Genomic DNA, 18507 nt, shown 5'->3' on the forward strand with positions numbered 1-18507 from the left:
TGGAAAATATGCTTATATATATATATATATATATATATATATATATATATATATATATATAATTTTCTGTTTTCGTATCTTGGCTCTCATAAACAATATCTGAAACACTAGATGATGTTGATTGGAGCATAGGGACATTGGGTGATAAGAAGTGCATATGTGTCTGCTGTACACATTAGAATTGGGAGCATTGAGATGCTATCTGTGATGAAGGACCTTGCTTTGAATAGGAAAATGAATGGTGGTACTGGCTTTTCTGGACTTAGTCTGAGTATTCGTGGAAGAGCTTATTGATTATGGTTATCGTGTCATTCAAGATGGTGATATGTTAGCCTTGTATAGCAACAGTTTTCAAATATGATCCTTATAATCAAACTCAAACAAACACATGGAAACTCATTGACATGTTCTTTATGTTTTTAATATCTAAATTGAAAGTGCAGTGGCGGTATGCTGTGCATAACCATAGTGCCATCTGAACTCATAGTCAAGGATCAGAAGTAATAAAGATCATTTGATTTTTCTCTCCCTATCTATTGTTTTCCTCATGAAGGTATATAAAAAATGCACCTAAATTTGAGTGATCACACTTCGACAGAGACTGTTAAACTATTATTGGAAAGCGAACGGAAAAGAAAAAAATGTGAGGCCCCCGTCTAATAATCCAATGATTAGTTATCCTATTTTTCTATGCCAGGCCCATTTATTCCCTCCTTGCTGCCCAAATTGATAATTTGTGCTAGAATGAAACCAGTTTTGGGCCAAGATTCAATTTCTTTTGGTTCTGACCTATTTAGTGCTCATACGCTTGGCTGCAATCACTTATTGGATAAGGCTTAGAAGATTGGCTTGAAGGCTCGTCAATTAATTATTGATTCAATATCACTTGAATTGGCTGGTCAAAGGAACCATGGACAAGTATAGACCTCGATGCTTTGTGAAATTGAGGGTTTACCTTATATGGCTAATGGAGATGCTGAGTTGATGTACCGACCGTCTGATCATGGAAAGGTTTGTCTTCTGGCTGTCCAGTTGTGGAGGGTAATTGGTGCTGTCTGCCACTTCGAGCACCTGAGTTAAATGTTAGGTGGTTTTCTTGTAATTTCTGATTGATGTTGGATGCCAGTTTTTGAGTAGGCAAATTACGTGACTTTCAATTAATACTGGGATATGTTAAATAGTCGCATGACTTCATAATTCATCATGCAATTAATACTGGTTTTCTTGTAATTCCTTTTAGTTTTTTTGTGAGAATAGGACTCCTATTTTTAGGGAGAAAGTGTGTGCCTAGACATCTTTTCTTCCTTACAATTGGAGTTCAGAAAGCTCTAGCGTCAGTTGCACTGAGTTTCAAATTTGTTTACATGTCTATCTGTGCAGGGATTACAGGACACTTGCATATCCATTTTTTACTAAACCAAATATACACTTGGGGTCATGGTTTATGTCTTTTTGTTACATAAGGGGTGCATTTGTAGCCTATAAATTTGTAATATTCTCCATGATTAGGATTTATTATCAAGTCTCTTAAGTTTTCTTCTATTTCTCGTCATAACTATTTTGTGTCTTTAATACATAGAATTATTTAATCCCAAGTGAAGGCTCTTATGCTCACCATTAGTTACAATGGTTTCATCTACTTATTTGCTTCATATTGTTGTTAGCATCCTTATTGAACAAGCCTAGATTTTGCGCTTTCCTTTTGATTATGCCCTTGTGAAACCATCCTAATTCCTAGATTCTTGAAGCCAATAAGCTTGAACTGGTCTCTATGCTCTGGAATGATAGCTGCTTTTAAGTTAATTTTAGCATCATCACTGTCCTTCCTCTTGGCCCATTATGACATCTCAACTATGAGATACTAAAACCTAATACTTACATAATGTACCCTTCCAACACTAGAAATTTGCTTTAATAGTCAGGTTCTTAAACTTCAAGCTCCAATTCAGCAAAGTTAGATCCCTTTCATGCTTTTGTTTAGGTGTCAGCGAATTATGATGGCCATTTCTGCATTATGAGGGTTGCTCAGTGGTTTTTTGTTGTTCCATCTAAATCTTCTTTTACCAATCAATGTTGTCATCCAACAGGCACCAATTGCGAGTGATTGACAAGTAAATGAATTGGCTAGTTAAAAGTTGGTTACCTGTTTGAGATATGCTTGATTTTAAGAGAGACTGTCTCTATCATGCAAGCGCCAAATGTGTTTGAGATAGTACCGCTAGGAGACCTGCTGTTGACCTTCTAAAACAGATCAGAGTCCTACTCCCCATCTTTCTGAGTTTGTAGTGAGCCCATGACAGTCTCAATTTGCTAGGGTATTTCAATGCTTGCATACATGATTATACATTCAGACATTTTTAATCCTTTTAACACATGAGGGTTTTATTTTCAATCTTGTTTATCTTATTTTTCTATTTCCTTCTTTTTATTAATTTCTGTGTTGTGTTAAATGAGTACCTTTTAGAACTTGGACTAGATTGGTATTGAAATCATTGCCAATATTTACCAATGCAATGCCTTACCCTGTCACATAGGTATCAGGTCATCAAACACAAAGTTGCTTAGGGAAGAAGGAAAATTCCATGATTCAGCTACCTTCTCCTTTTTTACTTTTTCCTGTTTTATAATGTGCTTTATGACTTGTATATGCTGCTTTGCATGAACTGAAAAATATGGAGATTTCGTGCTTTGGATTTATTATCTGCCACATATTCAGGTTTATTGATGCAGGTAACAACATTAAATGTTCATTTGTAATTGGTATTTTTTTCTGGTCTGAATTGTTGGAAAAATCTTACCAGTGAAATTGGCTTGTAAGGATTTTTTTTGTCTTTTTCTTTTTAATATGCTGCATTTTTTTAATCCTTTTTCTTTGAAATTTACCTTACTGGTTATCAAATGGTTATTCTACTTGTTGCAGAGGGACACAATTATAGAGATTTTCTATGAAAAACATCTGAACCAATTGATAGATGTTATAGCATCATCTTGTCCTCCAAAAGGCTGTTCTCGAACAATGATTAAATCATCTGGCTTTGGTTCAAGGGTTGAGACACATGCTGCAATCAAGCCTGAAATCTTATCAAACATCTGTGAGCTGCTTTGCTTCTGTGTAATTCATGATCTCTACAGGATAAAGTGAGTTCGATGCTGATCCTCAATTGATATGTTGGTTATTTTTTTTTAATAGTGTAAACGTGCTTGCTTTTCTACCTTCGTAGGTGCAGCTTTCTTATGAATAATGCCATGGAGAAGGTCTTGTTTCTGACACGCAGAAGAGAAAAGTATCTGGTGGTGGCAGCTGTTCGCTTTATGCGCACTATAATCTCCCGTAATGTGAGTGGTTTAATTTGTCAGCCAATAGGGGAACTGCAACTCTCAAATGATAAACGTGGATAATATGTTTCTTCCCTCAACACATTTGCATGCTGCATGGGAAAACAAACCTTCCTAATTTTCTGTTATTCTACTAGTTCACAAATGTTCCATTGCACTATCCCAAATGTTAATTTCTGGATCTAAAGTTATAAGAAATTTTAGATCATGTACTGAAAATCTTAGTATGATATATGTTACTTTTGTTTAGCATTACATAACTCGTACGTGAACAAACTGAAGTAATCTCGGTGGTGGAATTTTAATATCGAAAAAATCCATTTAAATGAAATAGAGTCATGCTAAAAGAATGGTAAATGTTAGCGTGAGAAAAAGATGGAAAGATGTGGATGAGGTATGAAAAGGTTATTAAAGATATAATTGTAGTCTATAGTGATCTCAACAGCTTGAGATCAATAGAAGAGACATCAAAAGAGAAAAGAGGTAGGGCCTGAAATAATATAGGAATGCCTGGATATTACTCATGATGAGGTGTATTGAAACTTTATGTTGAAAATATTTAGATGTCTGTTTTCCCACCCTGTATTTTCTGTGTCTCCAGAATTGTTACTCGGGAAATTCTCAATTTTTGTGTGCATAGGAAAATTGCATCTCTCTTCTCTCTCCAGCAATAGGGTTTAATGAGGAGACTCTGAATATTGGTTAACTTATTCAAGTTGTTTTTTTTTGGGTGCCAATTGTTCCTTCAGAAGTTTGAGCCACATTTGACATGTTGATTATTATCTTGCAAGCCCATGTTCCTAAGCATCTTAGTAATCTGAAAGTTGTCCATCATGTAGTTGAACTTCTATCTACAACAAGTATATAAAAGTCTCTGGATATTTGGGCTTTGGTGAAGTTGTAGGAAGTAAAAGAAAGAGTGATTCTTGATTGTTAAACAAAAATGGTTGCAATTGCTTGCCTAGTTTTCCAGAGTCTAAGTACTGGTTCACAGTTTATTGTTGGATTTGATGTGTCTTTTTATACTGTTGGGTTGTTAGCCAAAGTTGTGGTTCCTGGCTTGCTAATTTATTATTTCATCATCTTCAAGACTCCTAGGGGGTGGTGGAGAGATTTGACTCCAAAAGAGATCTTTTTCATGCACTTGGCTGATTGTTCTCTGGTTTGTAGACCAAGTGATATGAGAAAGTAGGGGTCGGAAAATTAGTCTATGTCGAACAAATGGTTCAAGGTAATCAGGGAACCCAGCTATTAATGTTTGAAAGAATATTAAGGTAATATTCTTTCAAACTTTGAAAGAATATCTGTTTACCATCCAAATGAGCTCTCATGGCTCTTTTTTAAGCATAAGATTCAGTAAAATGGCCCGTACAAATTCTCTGCGCCAGAACTTATGGATGATTGCATTTAAAGATGTATGTCTTTAGGTACAGGACCTCATACAGCTCAGGATGGAGCACTTGGGGCAATATTAATGCCCTGGTGTCACTCGTAGACTTGCCAAGATAGGGCAATTACATTGACCTACTAGGTTGGTTAAATTTATCAGTTCATGGGATGGGCAGATGGCCTGTTGGACCTACTCATACTGGCTACTTGACCTTTAGTGCTGATGCAGTGTTGGATGACCCTTCTTTAAAGCCCAATAGGGTTGGAGTCATGTACAAGCCTCATATACCAAAAAGCGAAAATAGTAGGTTGTAAGAAATCGCATCAATTACTTACTGTAAAAGTAACCACTTATTTAGCGTATGTAATGCAGAATTAGCTATGATGTCTTTTGAACCTAGATTGATTAATAAATGCCATTTTCTAGGTTATTGAGTAGTCCAGAATACATTGAATAGCTTGATTAGTAATTTAGTATTTCTAAAAAGTGCTATGAAGCTGCATATGCTGATGGGATCACTTGATGGCACCTTATTCCCTATATGCACTTACTGCATGCGAGGTGAATATGCTGCCTGCTTGGCAGTATGCAGTCACATATGTGGGTTGCTTGATGTTATGCTGTTGTATATGCGACACACTTAGCATTATGCTGCTGCATATGCTGCCCACCCTTTGTACGAGCTTATGTGAGTGGTGCGGGTTTATTCGGTTGGTTTCTGGATGCAGGTTGCCAGTAAGGTTGATGCAGGTCTTGTTGTAATGTTGTTGCTATTAGATATTGAATGCTAAGTACTAATTGTTAGTGTTATTTCTTATTAATTTTGCTACTGCATTATTGTTATCATTGTATTTTTATGTCTTTCAATTTTTAATATTTGAAAATTATCAATTGCATATGTCCGACATAATGCATGTGCCTACGTGGTTCCTGAACCAGCCGCAAACCATGGATGTCAACTGCTGTGACTGTGACCCAGGAACATGCAGAAAAGATATGCATCCATAAATTTTATAATGTGAAGCTCCAATTAACATCCCAAAACAGGAACTTACCACATTCATACTACTGTTCGGATGACATACAAGCAATTACTGTTCCCAATGTAAATTTGAAATGTGCCTTCTAAAAGTTGACTTTTTAACCTTTATAAAATAATGATTCTTTGTTTCCCCAAATTGAGTGTTGAGGCACAAGGTTTGATGTGTCGTTCCATGCCAAGCCAGATTTCTTGAACTTTAACATCATGAGTAGTGTTTCTTAGTAATATCTAACTATAGCAGAAATATTCTTTTTCTAATTGATTTTGATTTTTTTTTGTCAAATCACTTAAGCATAAAGAAGCTTTACAATGAAAACAATTCATCAATACCCAAAAAAAAAGAAAATTCTAGACGTAGGCATAATTAACGTACTGGTCCCGGACATGAGTATAACTATTGTAGTAAAGCAAAAGTTTAGACGTGATATATTTCTTTAGTTATCTTCTCATTGGCATATCTTTTGATTTTTTTGGGTTCATTGTTTTCACCTTAAAAGAAAATGCTGTTCTCCATATAAAACATTGCCTTCTTCCAATATCATCTAGAAGCTTTGCAAATCCATGGAAACTTTGAAGGGTTTCTATTTGGTTGCATGCACTTAAAGGGTACAAAAATTGGCTGACTAGTCTCCGAGATTGCGATAAGCCCCTTGCCTAAGTTGAATTGACCTATTATTTAGACTTTAATTTAGACAGTTGACATGAGATCTAAATAAAGCTGCATGTAAAATTTAGACTTTGATGGATCGTTCCTTGATCCAACAAGCTGACCAATAAGTCTTAATTATCAAGTGGACAGATTTTTCAATTTTGTTTAGGTACTGAAGCCAAAAACGGAATTAACAACTTGGAACCTCTAGTAGGGGTCTCCCTTTTAAATGTCCTGATAAGTAATACGTGGAAGCTCACTTACAAGGTGGCACGGTGATCCATGATTTGGTCCCATGTCAAGATAAATTATCCTTCAGTCTCGTCATAAATGCTCAATCTTTGTTCTTGAAAGACATTCAGATAGAACTTCAGATAACATTAGTGTTTTAAAATGTGCTGCATACTGCTGCATATGCGTATGCAGTCCGTTGACCGCACTACATTGCCTAATTGCAGTTACTATAGGCTGTCATATGGCATATGGAATGAAAAGGTGGTCCACCTAGCCTTGTTTGGCTACATATACGGCTTATTTTGTATTGTACGGCTTCATATGTGAGCTTGCTGTGCAATCTAGAGCCACATATACAACCCACCATGGTTTGCCGTACTTCCTCAGACTGCTTGGTAGGGGGCGTATCGTACTGGGAGGAAACCGGCATCAAACTTGACTTTGAGTCCGTACAACCTCCGTACCGCTCATGTCGTGGTATACCATCCTGCACCGAGGTGCGTATCAGTCCGTACAAGGCGTACCAACCTGTATCAAGGTATATCGAAATAAAAATTGAAAAAAAATAATTAGTAAGCTATTTCTGTACAAGAGTACCTCGTATCATACCGTATCGAACCGATAAAGTACCGATATGGTACTCAGTACCGAGATTGCGGACCTTGCAACCCACTCTTTTATAGGCCCATGAAAATAAAGCAGGTTAGAGTTAATGGCTAGGTTTGATGTATGTTTCAGGATGGCCTGATAGGGGTATTAATGAGTACCAAGCATGGAATGACGTACCGGTCCGGTCCTTGACTGGTATCGGAACCACTAAAAAACCGGTATTTTCCAGTTTTTTAGCCGAACCGGCCGGTACCGGTTCGCACCGGTACGATTTTTTTTTTTAGAACCATAGCGCCTCGCGTTGTGGTTTTTGAAACCACCGGTACGGACCGGACCGGTACCGTGCCGGTCCGGCCGGCCGGCCACCGGTACACCGACCAGTATCGGTACGGCGGACCTTGGTACCAAGTGTTAGTTGTTATTGTTATTAATATTATTATTATTGCCGATTCAAAAATATGTTGCTACTATTATGATTGAAATTGTTCTCAATGTTATATTTATTTTAAATAGTTAAAAAATTGATAACCGCATATGCACCATGCTGCTCCTTGATCGCCTACATGCTGCAGCCACCTCTCAAATCGTTGGATAAGATTGGAGAGATATCGCTAGTCCATGGCTTGACCTTCATCAATATGGTAGATGCCATCTATCTCACCTATAGTACTCAACTTTCTTTGTAGATTTTATTCACGAGTCTTTCTTGCCTTTCTTATCAACACCAAATTTAGAAGAAATTTTAAATATATAGAAAAGAAGAGGTATTTTCTGCATGATATGCAAGTGCAATTGAAAAAACGAAAGGATCGAGTGTTCGAGGTGGTAATGATAGAGAATGGTCAGAAAGGGTTTACTGAGCTAACCCATGCAGGTGGTGAATCTTGTTTATGTGGTTGTAGATAATTTGTCTGGTAGGCCTTAGGCATTATTTTAAAGATTATGAACCTCGGTTGACAGAATAGGGAGCTGGTGCAAGTTGCGGGGAGGCGGATATTGTAGAAACAGTTATGGTAAGGGAGCACTTAGGTAGTGGGTGTGGTTCAAGATTGCAGGAAGATTCTGAAGCGGGTGCATTACCCAATATAGAAGATTCTGGCTACCACGCAATGAACAGCAAATCAGCTTTCAGCGACTTCAAGTCCAGCTTTGTTACTTTTGTTACATATATAGTTAATAACATGATGAATCTCTTGCAGTGATCACTATCATTCATTGTTTCAAACTTTAGGACTTGTGATCTGTTATCTGATTTCATAGATTTGCTTTTAGCTTGTATTCTCTGCTTGTATGTTATTTATACTGATAATTTATTAAATGCAATGTACATGTACGTTGTTCTATATGGTGCTTATTTTGTTATTTTTATATGCAATCTATTTGTAAAAGTAATCTATGGATGGTGGTGTTTACCTCTGTTTACTGTTGGAGGAAAATAACACTGGAACTGGTTCTGATTTCCAGGATGAGCATCTTCTTCGCAATGTTGTGAAAAACAATCTTTTGAAACCAGTCATCGATGCTTTTATTGAGAACGGTAATCGCTATAACATGCTGCATTCAGGTGTTCTAGAACTTCTGGAGTACATCCGTAAGGTACTCAATTTTCAATTCTCTTCTATTGCATATAAAGATTTTGTTCGCATTTGATGTCTCAGCTGTCCTGAATTTATGCAGGAGAATCTGAAAAGTCTAATCATATATATAGTTGATTCCTTCTGGAACCAGCTACAGATGTTTGAGCATTTAGGGTCTATTCAGGCCTTTAAACTAAAATATGAGCAGGTAAAATTTTTATTTCTATATAATTTTATACATTATTTTCTGTTGAGGATTTGAACTAGCACAATATACGTTATTTGTATAAGTCAAAATGACCCTTGATTTTAGAGCTTTAAAAGGGTTTTTGCATATGTACCCCTGCAAATATGTCCAATTGCATATCTATTCCTGCAAAGTTCAACTTAAATATTTACCCCTAGGTCGAGTTCTCTTTGCACATTTATCCTTGCCATTACTCTCTATTAGACAACATTGTTAACTGCTGCTGAAGTATTGTTAAATTTGTGAAATGACATTTGTACCCTTTAGAATCTACTATAAAAATTTAAATTAAACACTGTTTAAGTGCTGAATTGAACCACTAACCATCAAGTAAAACAGTTTGGTTATGGTTTAACATGATGATTCATTTTACTTATGCTGATTAAATTTATTAGGACTAGCTTATAACATTTGAATAGTCCATTTTTTTTTAAAATTGATAAAAATACATACTTCATTTTATTCTTTTGGATATTTTCAAAACTTTGCAATTTAAAACAGGTAAATGGTATTAACTACTTCTATTAGTTTTCCATATTTTCTACATCATATACTAAATTTTCATCATATATTAACTTTTCATGTAATTTTTTCGAAAAGATTACATGGTTATGATTGTTTTATATTTATTCTTCTATAACAAGTAGTATGGAAAATAGATCCATCTAATCTAAAAAGTAATAATTAAACTAAAAAGTTATCAGTAACTATTAGACCTATTCATGGGTCGGGCGACCCGCTCAAGGTTGAAGCCTATTGGGCAGGTTTGGGCCAAGATTCGAGGCCTCGCCAGCCTGGCCGAGCCTGAAAATAAACCCATTTAATAAAGGGGCTAGGCTTGGGCTTGGGGATTAAAGCCCGACTTGAGACCATTATGGCTCGATTTTTTTTATTTTTTTATTTTCTTGTGTTGTTTGTTTATGTCCAATGTATTTATAAGCTTAATTGATAATTATTGGTAATATGTGAACTTAATTGGATAATGGACATGCTGTAGGTTGTAGGTTGTTGGCAATAAAGCCGGCTCGGATCGGGGCTCGGGCCTTTGTAACTTATGTTGACCTTTTGGTAAAGCCCGACCCAGCCTGGCCTATGAACAGGTCTAATGGCTATGCATATTCTTTGACTGAAAAATAAAAGATAAGTATTTTCCATTTTGTTTTCTAGATACTTTCAAAATTTTTTAGTAGTTTCAAAAATTAAAGATATCAATTTTATCACGAAATAACTAAAACATATCAATTTAAATTATCCTACATAATAAAGTTTTGAAATAATCAAAAGAATAAAATGAAGTATATTTATGTTTTCAAGAAAAAAGAATAATACATAGCTACTGATAAATTGTCATATTAATTATTAGTCGTTGTCTCGTGGATCTACATTCTACACCGACTAATAATAGTAAAATAAATATAAAATAATGATAAATCATATAATTTTTTTAAAAAAATTATGAAAATTTAATATATGATGTACAAAAATATGGAGAACAAGCCAAACTAACTATTATATTTTACATATTTTTTAAAAAATAAAGTTAGAAAATATCCATAAGAATAAATGAAGTATCAAAAGGAAAAATTGTCTATTCTAATGTTACCAGCTAGTAGAAATAATTCATTCAATCAATATAAGTAAAATCCATCATTATGTTAATGTATTGTCAAATGTTTTCTAGGTGGTTAAGAGGTTTGTGTTTGACTTAAGGATTTGATTCAGATTTTAAACAATATGTTAATTTTAATTTTTGGAGCCGGTTTTATGCGTGTCCAAAATGTCATTTTGTAAATTAAATAACACTTTAGTGGCAGTTTAATGATGCTGTCTAACGGAGAGCGATGATGGATATATGTGAAAAAGTTGATCTAGGAGTAAATATGCAAATTGGGCATTTTCACCAGGGTATATATGCAAAAACCCCTTTTAATCTACAGCTTACATTGTACTTGGGATTTGTTGTATATGTAATTTTGGATTGTAGCACTTGTTGAAGTTTTGTCAATTGATTACTTGACAGTCCATGGAGAACTGTGACACAAAGAACGGTGCTACCATGGTCGACCCCAGAAAAAGGATCGATGAACGGGCTCTTGAAAAAGAAGAAGAAGAATACTTCAACGAGGACAGGTTTGTTAGAAAACCTTAGAGGTGATTACTTAATGATTATTTGGTAAATTGAAATTTAAAATATTCTTTGGCTTTGTATGCAGTGATGAAGAAGACTCTGCCACCCAGTTACCAAACATGCGGAGCCAAAATTCACGAACAAGTCTGCCTAATGGGACCAAAGTCAGCTACTCATCTTTGGGGTACTTACCAATGCTTTTTTTTTGTTAAAAAAAGATCCAGCATTTGTGCCATAAAACAATCCATTTTGTTGAGCGTGTATGCAATTCAAGTTGGTACACGACCTTTTTTGACATGTGACTTATATTTTTGACATGTTATGACGGTCAATAAAAATACACCCATGGTAATCAATTACCATTTAACATGTAACTATCCCAACAGGTCGTCACGACATCTACCCTATCAGTTTAAGTAATTTGATCTCATGGAGAATGTGGACAGTTTCCTCTGGAACCTTCTTGTTCTTTTAGATGAATGCAGCTTCTGTTTGATGCATGCATGACATTTTCTTCATTTTGTAGGCCTGGTTCTGGTGGACTTGTTGACTATGAAGATGACGACGATGATGATGACTATAATCCACCACCAAGGAAGTCTGAATCTTCAACAGAAAGTGATGAACCCATGGCTTTTACTGAGACTAAACGCAAGTCACCTGCTACAGCTGACGGAAAAGAGGAGGTTCATGAGCTTACAAAGAAGCAAAAGCTGGATCAACATGTGAATGGTTGTAAGATTGCCAGTGGTGTTGCTGGCAGGGCCAGTAAAAAGGAACCGTCACCTCCTGCTGCTTCACACACCACAGACGCAAATGGTGATTTGGATGAACATGATACCGGAATTGAAACTGCTGGTTCCCAAAGTTATATTCATCTGCGGGATGCTGTGGATACCAGACAGGCAGGTGGAGATGACCGTCCATCAATACCCATCAGCAATTCATTGCCTGAGAATGTTCTGAATGGAAAGAATGTCACTGATTCAGAACCGTCTCTAGTGCGATAATGTCATAGTTTCACTTATTTATTGATCTTAGTTTATTCTGTGGGTGAGAAATGATGAGAAGGTAAAACTCAATGGGATTTCCTCTTGTTTTTGAGAGGAGGATGAGATATGATCATGAAAATGCTCAAACCATAATTGAGGGGGTGAAATAGCACAAGAGCCTGTCAACTTCGAGCATGATTCCATCCTGGGTTGTAACCAGGTAAATATTATTGACAGCGACGAGCCCTCGGGAAATGGCAAACAACCTGCTCTTGGCTATGCTGCACAAATGTGACTTTTGCTGTTTCACTTGTAAAACGCTTATGAAGTCTATACATCTTTATTTGTGGGATATGAAAGGAGCACCAATATGTGCTTATTTTTCTCCAAAAATTTTGTGAGGATGTTTGAGTTGATATTATTGTAAAACTGTAGGTTGGTTACAGCAGATGTGAGTATCTCAATTCAAGAGGTAGTGTAATTCATTCTTCGATTAAGACCAGATATAGTTTCTGCGGAGATATTTTCTTGTAACGTGGCTCTGACTTCATATTAAGAAAGTCAATAAATTGAACTTGAACATATGTTCTTTATCACGTTTGTAATTATCCATCGTTATAAACAAGCATTTGGTACCGTTCTATGATTAGTTTTAGATTGTTAAGCACATGTCAGGAAGCTGGGGTCTTTTTTTTTTGTCTAAAAAAAATAGTTCTCATTCTTTTTTGATCCTCTGCCAATGCAGTGCTTATGAGGTTATGTAACTTTCTGCCACACATGCTCTGTAGTTTTGATTATATTGTGCCTGATGATTTGTCTTGGCAACGGAAAGGTCATGCATGCTTCTGATATTAAGAGATGGACTGTTTCCTAGGTACCTGAAATCTACAGCTTGAACATTTCCTTTTATCCATTTCTTTGCAGATAAGCTATTGTAAATTTTTTGAATTTTTAGGCTTGATGGTTACTGTTCTACAACCCAAAATTAGGTGGTGCATTGCGTTGCATTGGTGCCATATGATGATGCATCCATCAAGGCAAGAAGGAAAATCTGCTTGCTTCACAAGCTTGTTTGCATTCTCTTTTGACAAACCGGGATGTGAGGGCTGCCTCTATGCTACAGATGGATAACCTAGGTGTTAATTTGGATGGTTGATGGCAAACATCAAAAATCTGCTGATGAGATGCTCGGTGATTTCGTTGTGCATCCTAAAGCTTTGAGAGGAAGCAGGTCAAGCAGGTGGACATAAAACGCTGTCGGAGCTTTGTTTCCTTCCTATCGAGATCATGATGCTACATGTTAAGATTATTTCATCATATTCTCCTACCACCTTTGTTAGGGGCATGGCAATTTGAGTCTCCATGCTTGCACAGGGCCTATAGCTAAACAACTTGCAGCAGCAAAGGGGGTTATTAAGGCATTAAATGAATGGAGCAAAAATTTTGATACCATGTGATATGATAGGGACTCTTTATTTCTGGTTTGTTGTTACCATTGAGACATCAAGTTCATCAGCCATCAACCAGTATTAATAGGTGGGTATCCTTCTACATCAGCTTAACTTGTAAATCAACAATTCTTTGAACAGATAGCCCTTATCTTCATCATTGCTCTGAATGGTGATTCATTTAAATCAGACTTCTCAGTTTTGCACCCAAAATCCGTATGAACCATGTTACACAGAATTCCTTGGATCTCTCTCAGGAATGGCTGTTAATGGTGTGAGAACTCATCATCACCATTGGTCAAAATCAACATAATATGGATCTTGTCGACAACACCAGAATGTGCGGCAGGGCGGCAACAGGCTGCCTGATGCAGACCCAGCAGTTCTATACTTTTTTTTTTCCTGCTGCTCATAACACTAAAACAAGGTTCTGCAGTTATGAAAACTCACCAGAAAACATAGTGAATGCTCTGTAAAAGATGGTAACAATAAAGACCAGTGCAGTTGATACGATTTAGGTCCATCAGAAGAAATGTGCAAGGCCATAAATCTATACCATCTATGTTATTATGATACCTGACGGCCTCTAGATCAGTTACCTCTAAGACAGCAGAATCAAACATAAGTTGCTAAACCATGCAACAAGTTTTCTTCTTAAATTGAAGACAGTATAATAAGAATGAAAAATTCAAAACCACTCGAAAAGCAGTCCACAATGGGCTGCAAAGAAGGCAGCGAACACCGACGAATGAGCAGCCACAAGCTTAATCAGAATATTTAGGATGGACCAGACCCAGATGGGTCGTCAAGAGGGTCGCCAATTGCGTCACCGATCATGGCAGCCTTGTGAGGGTCAGATCCCTTTGGACCTAGTGACCTTGCATGTTCGGTGGCACCTGCCTGCTTAGAAGTCCCTCTGAATCAGAGAATCAAACAAGCAATATATCTAGAATTATCAGTTCAAAAAAACCATAAAAATCGTTCTTGTTATCAGCGCAATTTCAGCTACAGGAAAACGAAATCTACATTAGGGATCAATACATTCTAAAAGGGACTGGACACTTTGCATTAACCGCAGGAACAACACAAGATGCCTCATTCAAAATTTGCATGGAAATATTATCATTTAAATGTTTCTGTTTGGGAAACCAAACAGAGAAATTTAGTTAACTTCAAACCAGTTAAATCAATTTCAATTGACCCTGAATAACTCAATTCAAGGATTATCTAAGTAGGGGTTGCTGAAGTAGGGGACAGTCATGCAATCATCTTTACAGAAACTAATAAAATCATTAAATCAACAAGCCTAGATTAACTCCAGTTTTTGTAGCTCTCCTTTTCCTTTCACAGAGATAACCCTCTATCCCCTCAAAATAATGAGCAGCAACACCATATAATCTTTATATGATTGGAATAAGAATTTTGGTGGATGCATGCTTGTGATGTTATTAGGTGCACCCAAGTTTGTAAAAGGTGCTTTCGTGAAGGAATTTGGTGGATGATCATGATCTTCAAGTGTTTGAGGATAAAAATTTCGTCAATGATTATGGCAAGGCATGAAACGAGTTGTTTCGGCACATAACTTAAGCCAATAAAGTAGTGTGAATAGGTCGGGGTTGTATCTTTCACATGAGAAAAGGATTTGTCATTTTCTCAAGCTAATCCACCATTGGATCATCCAGTGGTCGCTTTGAGAGCTGTGCAAGCAGATGAATGATGGAATTTAGAGCCTTTTGAGAACCGTGCATCGGGTGATCTAATGGTAGGTTCGTGCGAAGGAAGGTAAATCCTTCTTTTCCTTTTTTTTGATGTAAAAGGTGAATTCTTTTACACGAAAGATGCAACCCATTCTTGTGTGAATAAGTTTTGAGAGAATGCTACAATATTTGCGGGATTACGAGGATGAGAATACATATAAACATCAAGTATCATAAATAGAAGCAATGTGGCTAGTAAGCAGAAACATAGTAAGAATTATACAATTGTAACTTCAAATTGCTGGCCTTGATTTAAATATTCTGAAATATATAGAGACCAACTTTTAGCTAATTTGCGTGGTCTGGTCCTTTCTTTCTGGGTCGGATCAGGCCGAGCCGTAGGCTGGTCCCAGATCCGGCCTGGACCGGGTCAGTCCATGCGAGAGCCGACTTTCTCGTTATAAATTATTATGTTAGAGAAAGAGGAGAGAGATTGGAGACCTGCCCGCACTCGAACGAAAAAAAAAAAAGTTAGGGTTTGTGCCGCCTTCCCAACTCCCAGGTGAATCTCTACATCCGATCTCTCAATCAGGATTAGGTTTCTGTATCGCTTCCATGTCGATTGGTTCTATATTTCTCGGTGAAATCGCTAGAATTTTTTCTTGATCAATTCTCTTTCTTCGATCTTGGGGAGAAGAGAGGAGATATTTGGAGTTAGGGATTCGGGCTCGAGGTTTCAAAGAAGATTCTTCTTGCTAAAAGCGCTCTTAATGAGCCTCATTATACGTTATTGTTGTCTTCTCGGGATCCAGATTGTGCCTTTCTTCTTGTTATTTATGAATTTTATGGGTAATCGAGGAATCGTTTGATTACGGGATCCTAGCTTTTGGGAAGAATTTGGGGTGAGAAGTTAGGGTTTTGGGAGATTTATTAGGCATTGTTTTGAGTCTTTTTTCCTGATTACTGATCAGCTAACATTTTAGGCTTGGTCCTTTGTCGGAAGGAATTGATTTAGGAATTTTTGACGATTCTTTTTCGTGGGTATGATTACTGCTATTGTTGTCTTTGTTGTTTTGCGACGGAGCCGTGCTAGATGAATTTCTCACGATGAAGTTCTTTTCTGGGAGTTGAAGGGTATGGGTTTTTGGATGAGCGTTTGGTTACAAAATTGATGTAGGTGTTTTACATCTCATTTGATAAAAACTGTAGTTCAAAGATTACGAGGGTTTTAGAGTTTCATCGACCTGTATTTTGGGTATTCTCCTTTGTTTTACTAAACATTAAAAGAAAACAAGTTGTTTGTTCATAAGAAGAATTAGGTATTAATTTTCCTGAACTGCAAGATAAAAAGCTAGCGATTGGATTTTGCTTGCACCAGGGCCCATGATATGAGGTTTGAATTTTAATTTGGATTATCTTCACTGGATTTTTTTGGATTAGTCTTTTGGTTTTGTTTTGTTGATCAACCTTTTCTGCATTAGACTTCTATCAAGCATTTTGGACTTTTTTACTTGTTATTATGTTCATTTTACAGAGAACAAAATTTTAGTCTTAGTTTCTTCATGGTTTTTCTATCAAAAGCTTAGGTTTTCTTTGACAATCTTCTTGTTGAAAGATTTAAACACTAACAGTTGGGAGTTTTTTTTTTTAATTTCATTCAAAAATTTATTTTTTTTATTGTAAGTCTTCTATGGAATTGAATATTCGCCTTATTTTTCTCCTTGTTATTCACTAGTAGGTGTTTACATGAAGGAATTGAATTTTAAGTTGAGGATGTGCTTTAAATGATGGTTCACATCAAGTCCTTTGCGAGTGTTAGATACTTTTGAGTCATATGAAAATAATGTCTCTAAATCCATGAAATTCATGATTATTTGTCATGCAGGTGGCTTCTGGCCTTTCAAGACTAGCTAGGCAGGTATGTCGAGCAAGAAGGAAGAGAAAGCACAGGCTGCAGCCGAGCGAATCAAGGCTGCAGCACTTTCAGCTGCAAAGGGTCTCAGCCGTGCTCAAGCTGAGCGGGCAGCTGCAGCAGCTGCACGAAATGTAAATGCTTATGGGCAGAAGGAAGAAGGGCCAAGCAGATGGCAGGAAAGGAAAGAAGCAAAGCGGCAGATGTATCTTATGAGTACAGAGAAAGCTGTGAGATTGGGAGAGAGGAAGGATCTAAAGGCATCAGTTTCCTCTGCCGGTGGCGCAGCCGCTCAATGTCAGAAGTGTTTCCAGTCTGGTCATTGGACATATGAGTGCAAAAATGAACGGGTCTACATGTCACGGCCCTCGAGGACGCAGCAGCTCAAGAACCCAAAGTTGAAGATGAAGCTCTCAGTCTCCTATGAATTAGACAACCCTGATATTGAGAAGGAGCTGCAGGATGAAAGGGGCCAGAAGAAGGAGAAGGGTGAAAGGAGCAGGACAAAGAGCAAGAGGAAACACCGATCAGGAAGTGATTCAGAGGCGGACAGCAGTGAGGCTTCTGTTTTTGAGACGGATAGTGAGTCTTCAGTGACTGAGTCTGACTATTCTTCTGCCGAGAGTAGTTCGAGCTACAGTTCATCAGATTCAGAGGAGCGCAGGAGGAGGAGGAGAAGGAAGCAGAAGAAGAGAAGGCACCGGAGATACAGCTCATCCTCTGACTCTTCCGAATCTGAGTCAGCTTCTGATAGTGATTCAGATGACAAGTACAGGAAGAAGAGTAGAAGGCACAGCCGTAGGCACTAGGCTGGTTCAGAAGTGTGTTTGCTAATTGCTATCCATAATATTTTAAATACTACTGTGTGGTGTTGTGTTCTGACTAATTTGGGCCTCTAGTAGCTGGTTTATCGGCCCAAAATTGTGTGTTTGGTATCATAATATGTTCTCTTAACAAGATGGACGCTTTCAAATGTGGGGGATTTTAACGTTAATCTTTCTCTACCTGCTTATATCTGGGTCAGTTTGGTTTGGCAATGGTTGGTGCTGCTCCTCAAAAATGCTAGTTTCAAGCTTCTTATCTCTGTGATTGTTTAAAACATTGCGTACGAAATTCCATTATGCAAAATATCATTTTGTTTTGGACTGCATTTATTATTTAGGCCTTACATCCATTTATCTGTTAATCCATTTGTAATACTTGTCTTTCTTTTATGGCCAGTGAAATACGATTATCAAAATCTTTA

The 18507-nt window shown here is 37.0% G+C and overlaps 2 protein-coding genes across 10 annotated transcripts in view; both read left to right on the forward strand.

The window, feature by feature from the left end:
- LOC103720633 (uncharacterized) overlaps nt 1-12786 on the forward strand; it is a 39337-nt gene extending 26551 nt beyond the window's left edge. For 7 of the 9 annotated variants that reach the window (XM_088717010.2, XM_026809824.4, XM_008810434.5 and 4 more), the window contains 7 exons: nt 2921-3138; nt 3222-3336; nt 8725-8856; nt 8938-9045; nt 11105-11214; nt 11298-11396; nt 11739-12786. In XM_088717010.2, the coding sequence (XP_088573136.2) occupies nt 2921-3138; nt 3222-3336; nt 8725-8856; nt 8938-9045; nt 11105-11214; nt 11298-11396; nt 11739-12222 (1266 nt within the window). In that variant the 3' untranslated portion in view covers nt 12223-12786. The remainder of the gene's footprint in view (nt 1-2920; nt 3139-3221; nt 3337-8724; nt 8857-8937; nt 9046-11104; nt 11215-11297; nt 11397-11738) is intronic. The other 2 variants (XM_026809825.4, XM_088717005.2) reach the window with 1 other exon arrangement.
- A 2999-nt stretch (nt 12787-15785) lies between these two features.
- On the forward strand, nt 15786-18273 carry LOC103720632 (zinc knuckle (CCHC-type) family protein). Its single transcript, XM_008810432.5, has 2 exons — nt 15786-15911; nt 17235-18273. Exon 2 carries the CDS (start codon nt 17270-17272, stop codon nt 18068-18070), a length of 801 nt encoding a protein of 266 aa, XP_008808654.1. The 5' UTR covers nt 15786-15911; nt 17235-17269; the 3' UTR covers nt 18071-18273.
- The last annotated feature ends 234 nt before the right edge of the window (nt 18274-18507 follow it).

The sequence above is a fragment of the Phoenix dactylifera genome, chromosome 2 (assembly GCF_051530095.1).
Source record: "Phoenix dactylifera cultivar Ajwa chromosome 2, Ajwa_hap1_PhDact_Kaust_v1.1, whole genome shotgun sequence".
NCBI lineage: Eukaryota > Viridiplantae > Streptophyta > Magnoliopsida > Arecales > Arecaceae > Phoenix > Phoenix dactylifera.

Excerpts from the sequence above, each read along its gene's own strand:
- LOC103720632 (XM_008810432.5), top strand. The coding sequence starts at position 17,270 with ATGTCGAGCAAGAAGGAAGAGAAAGCACAGGCTGCAGCCGAGCGAATC.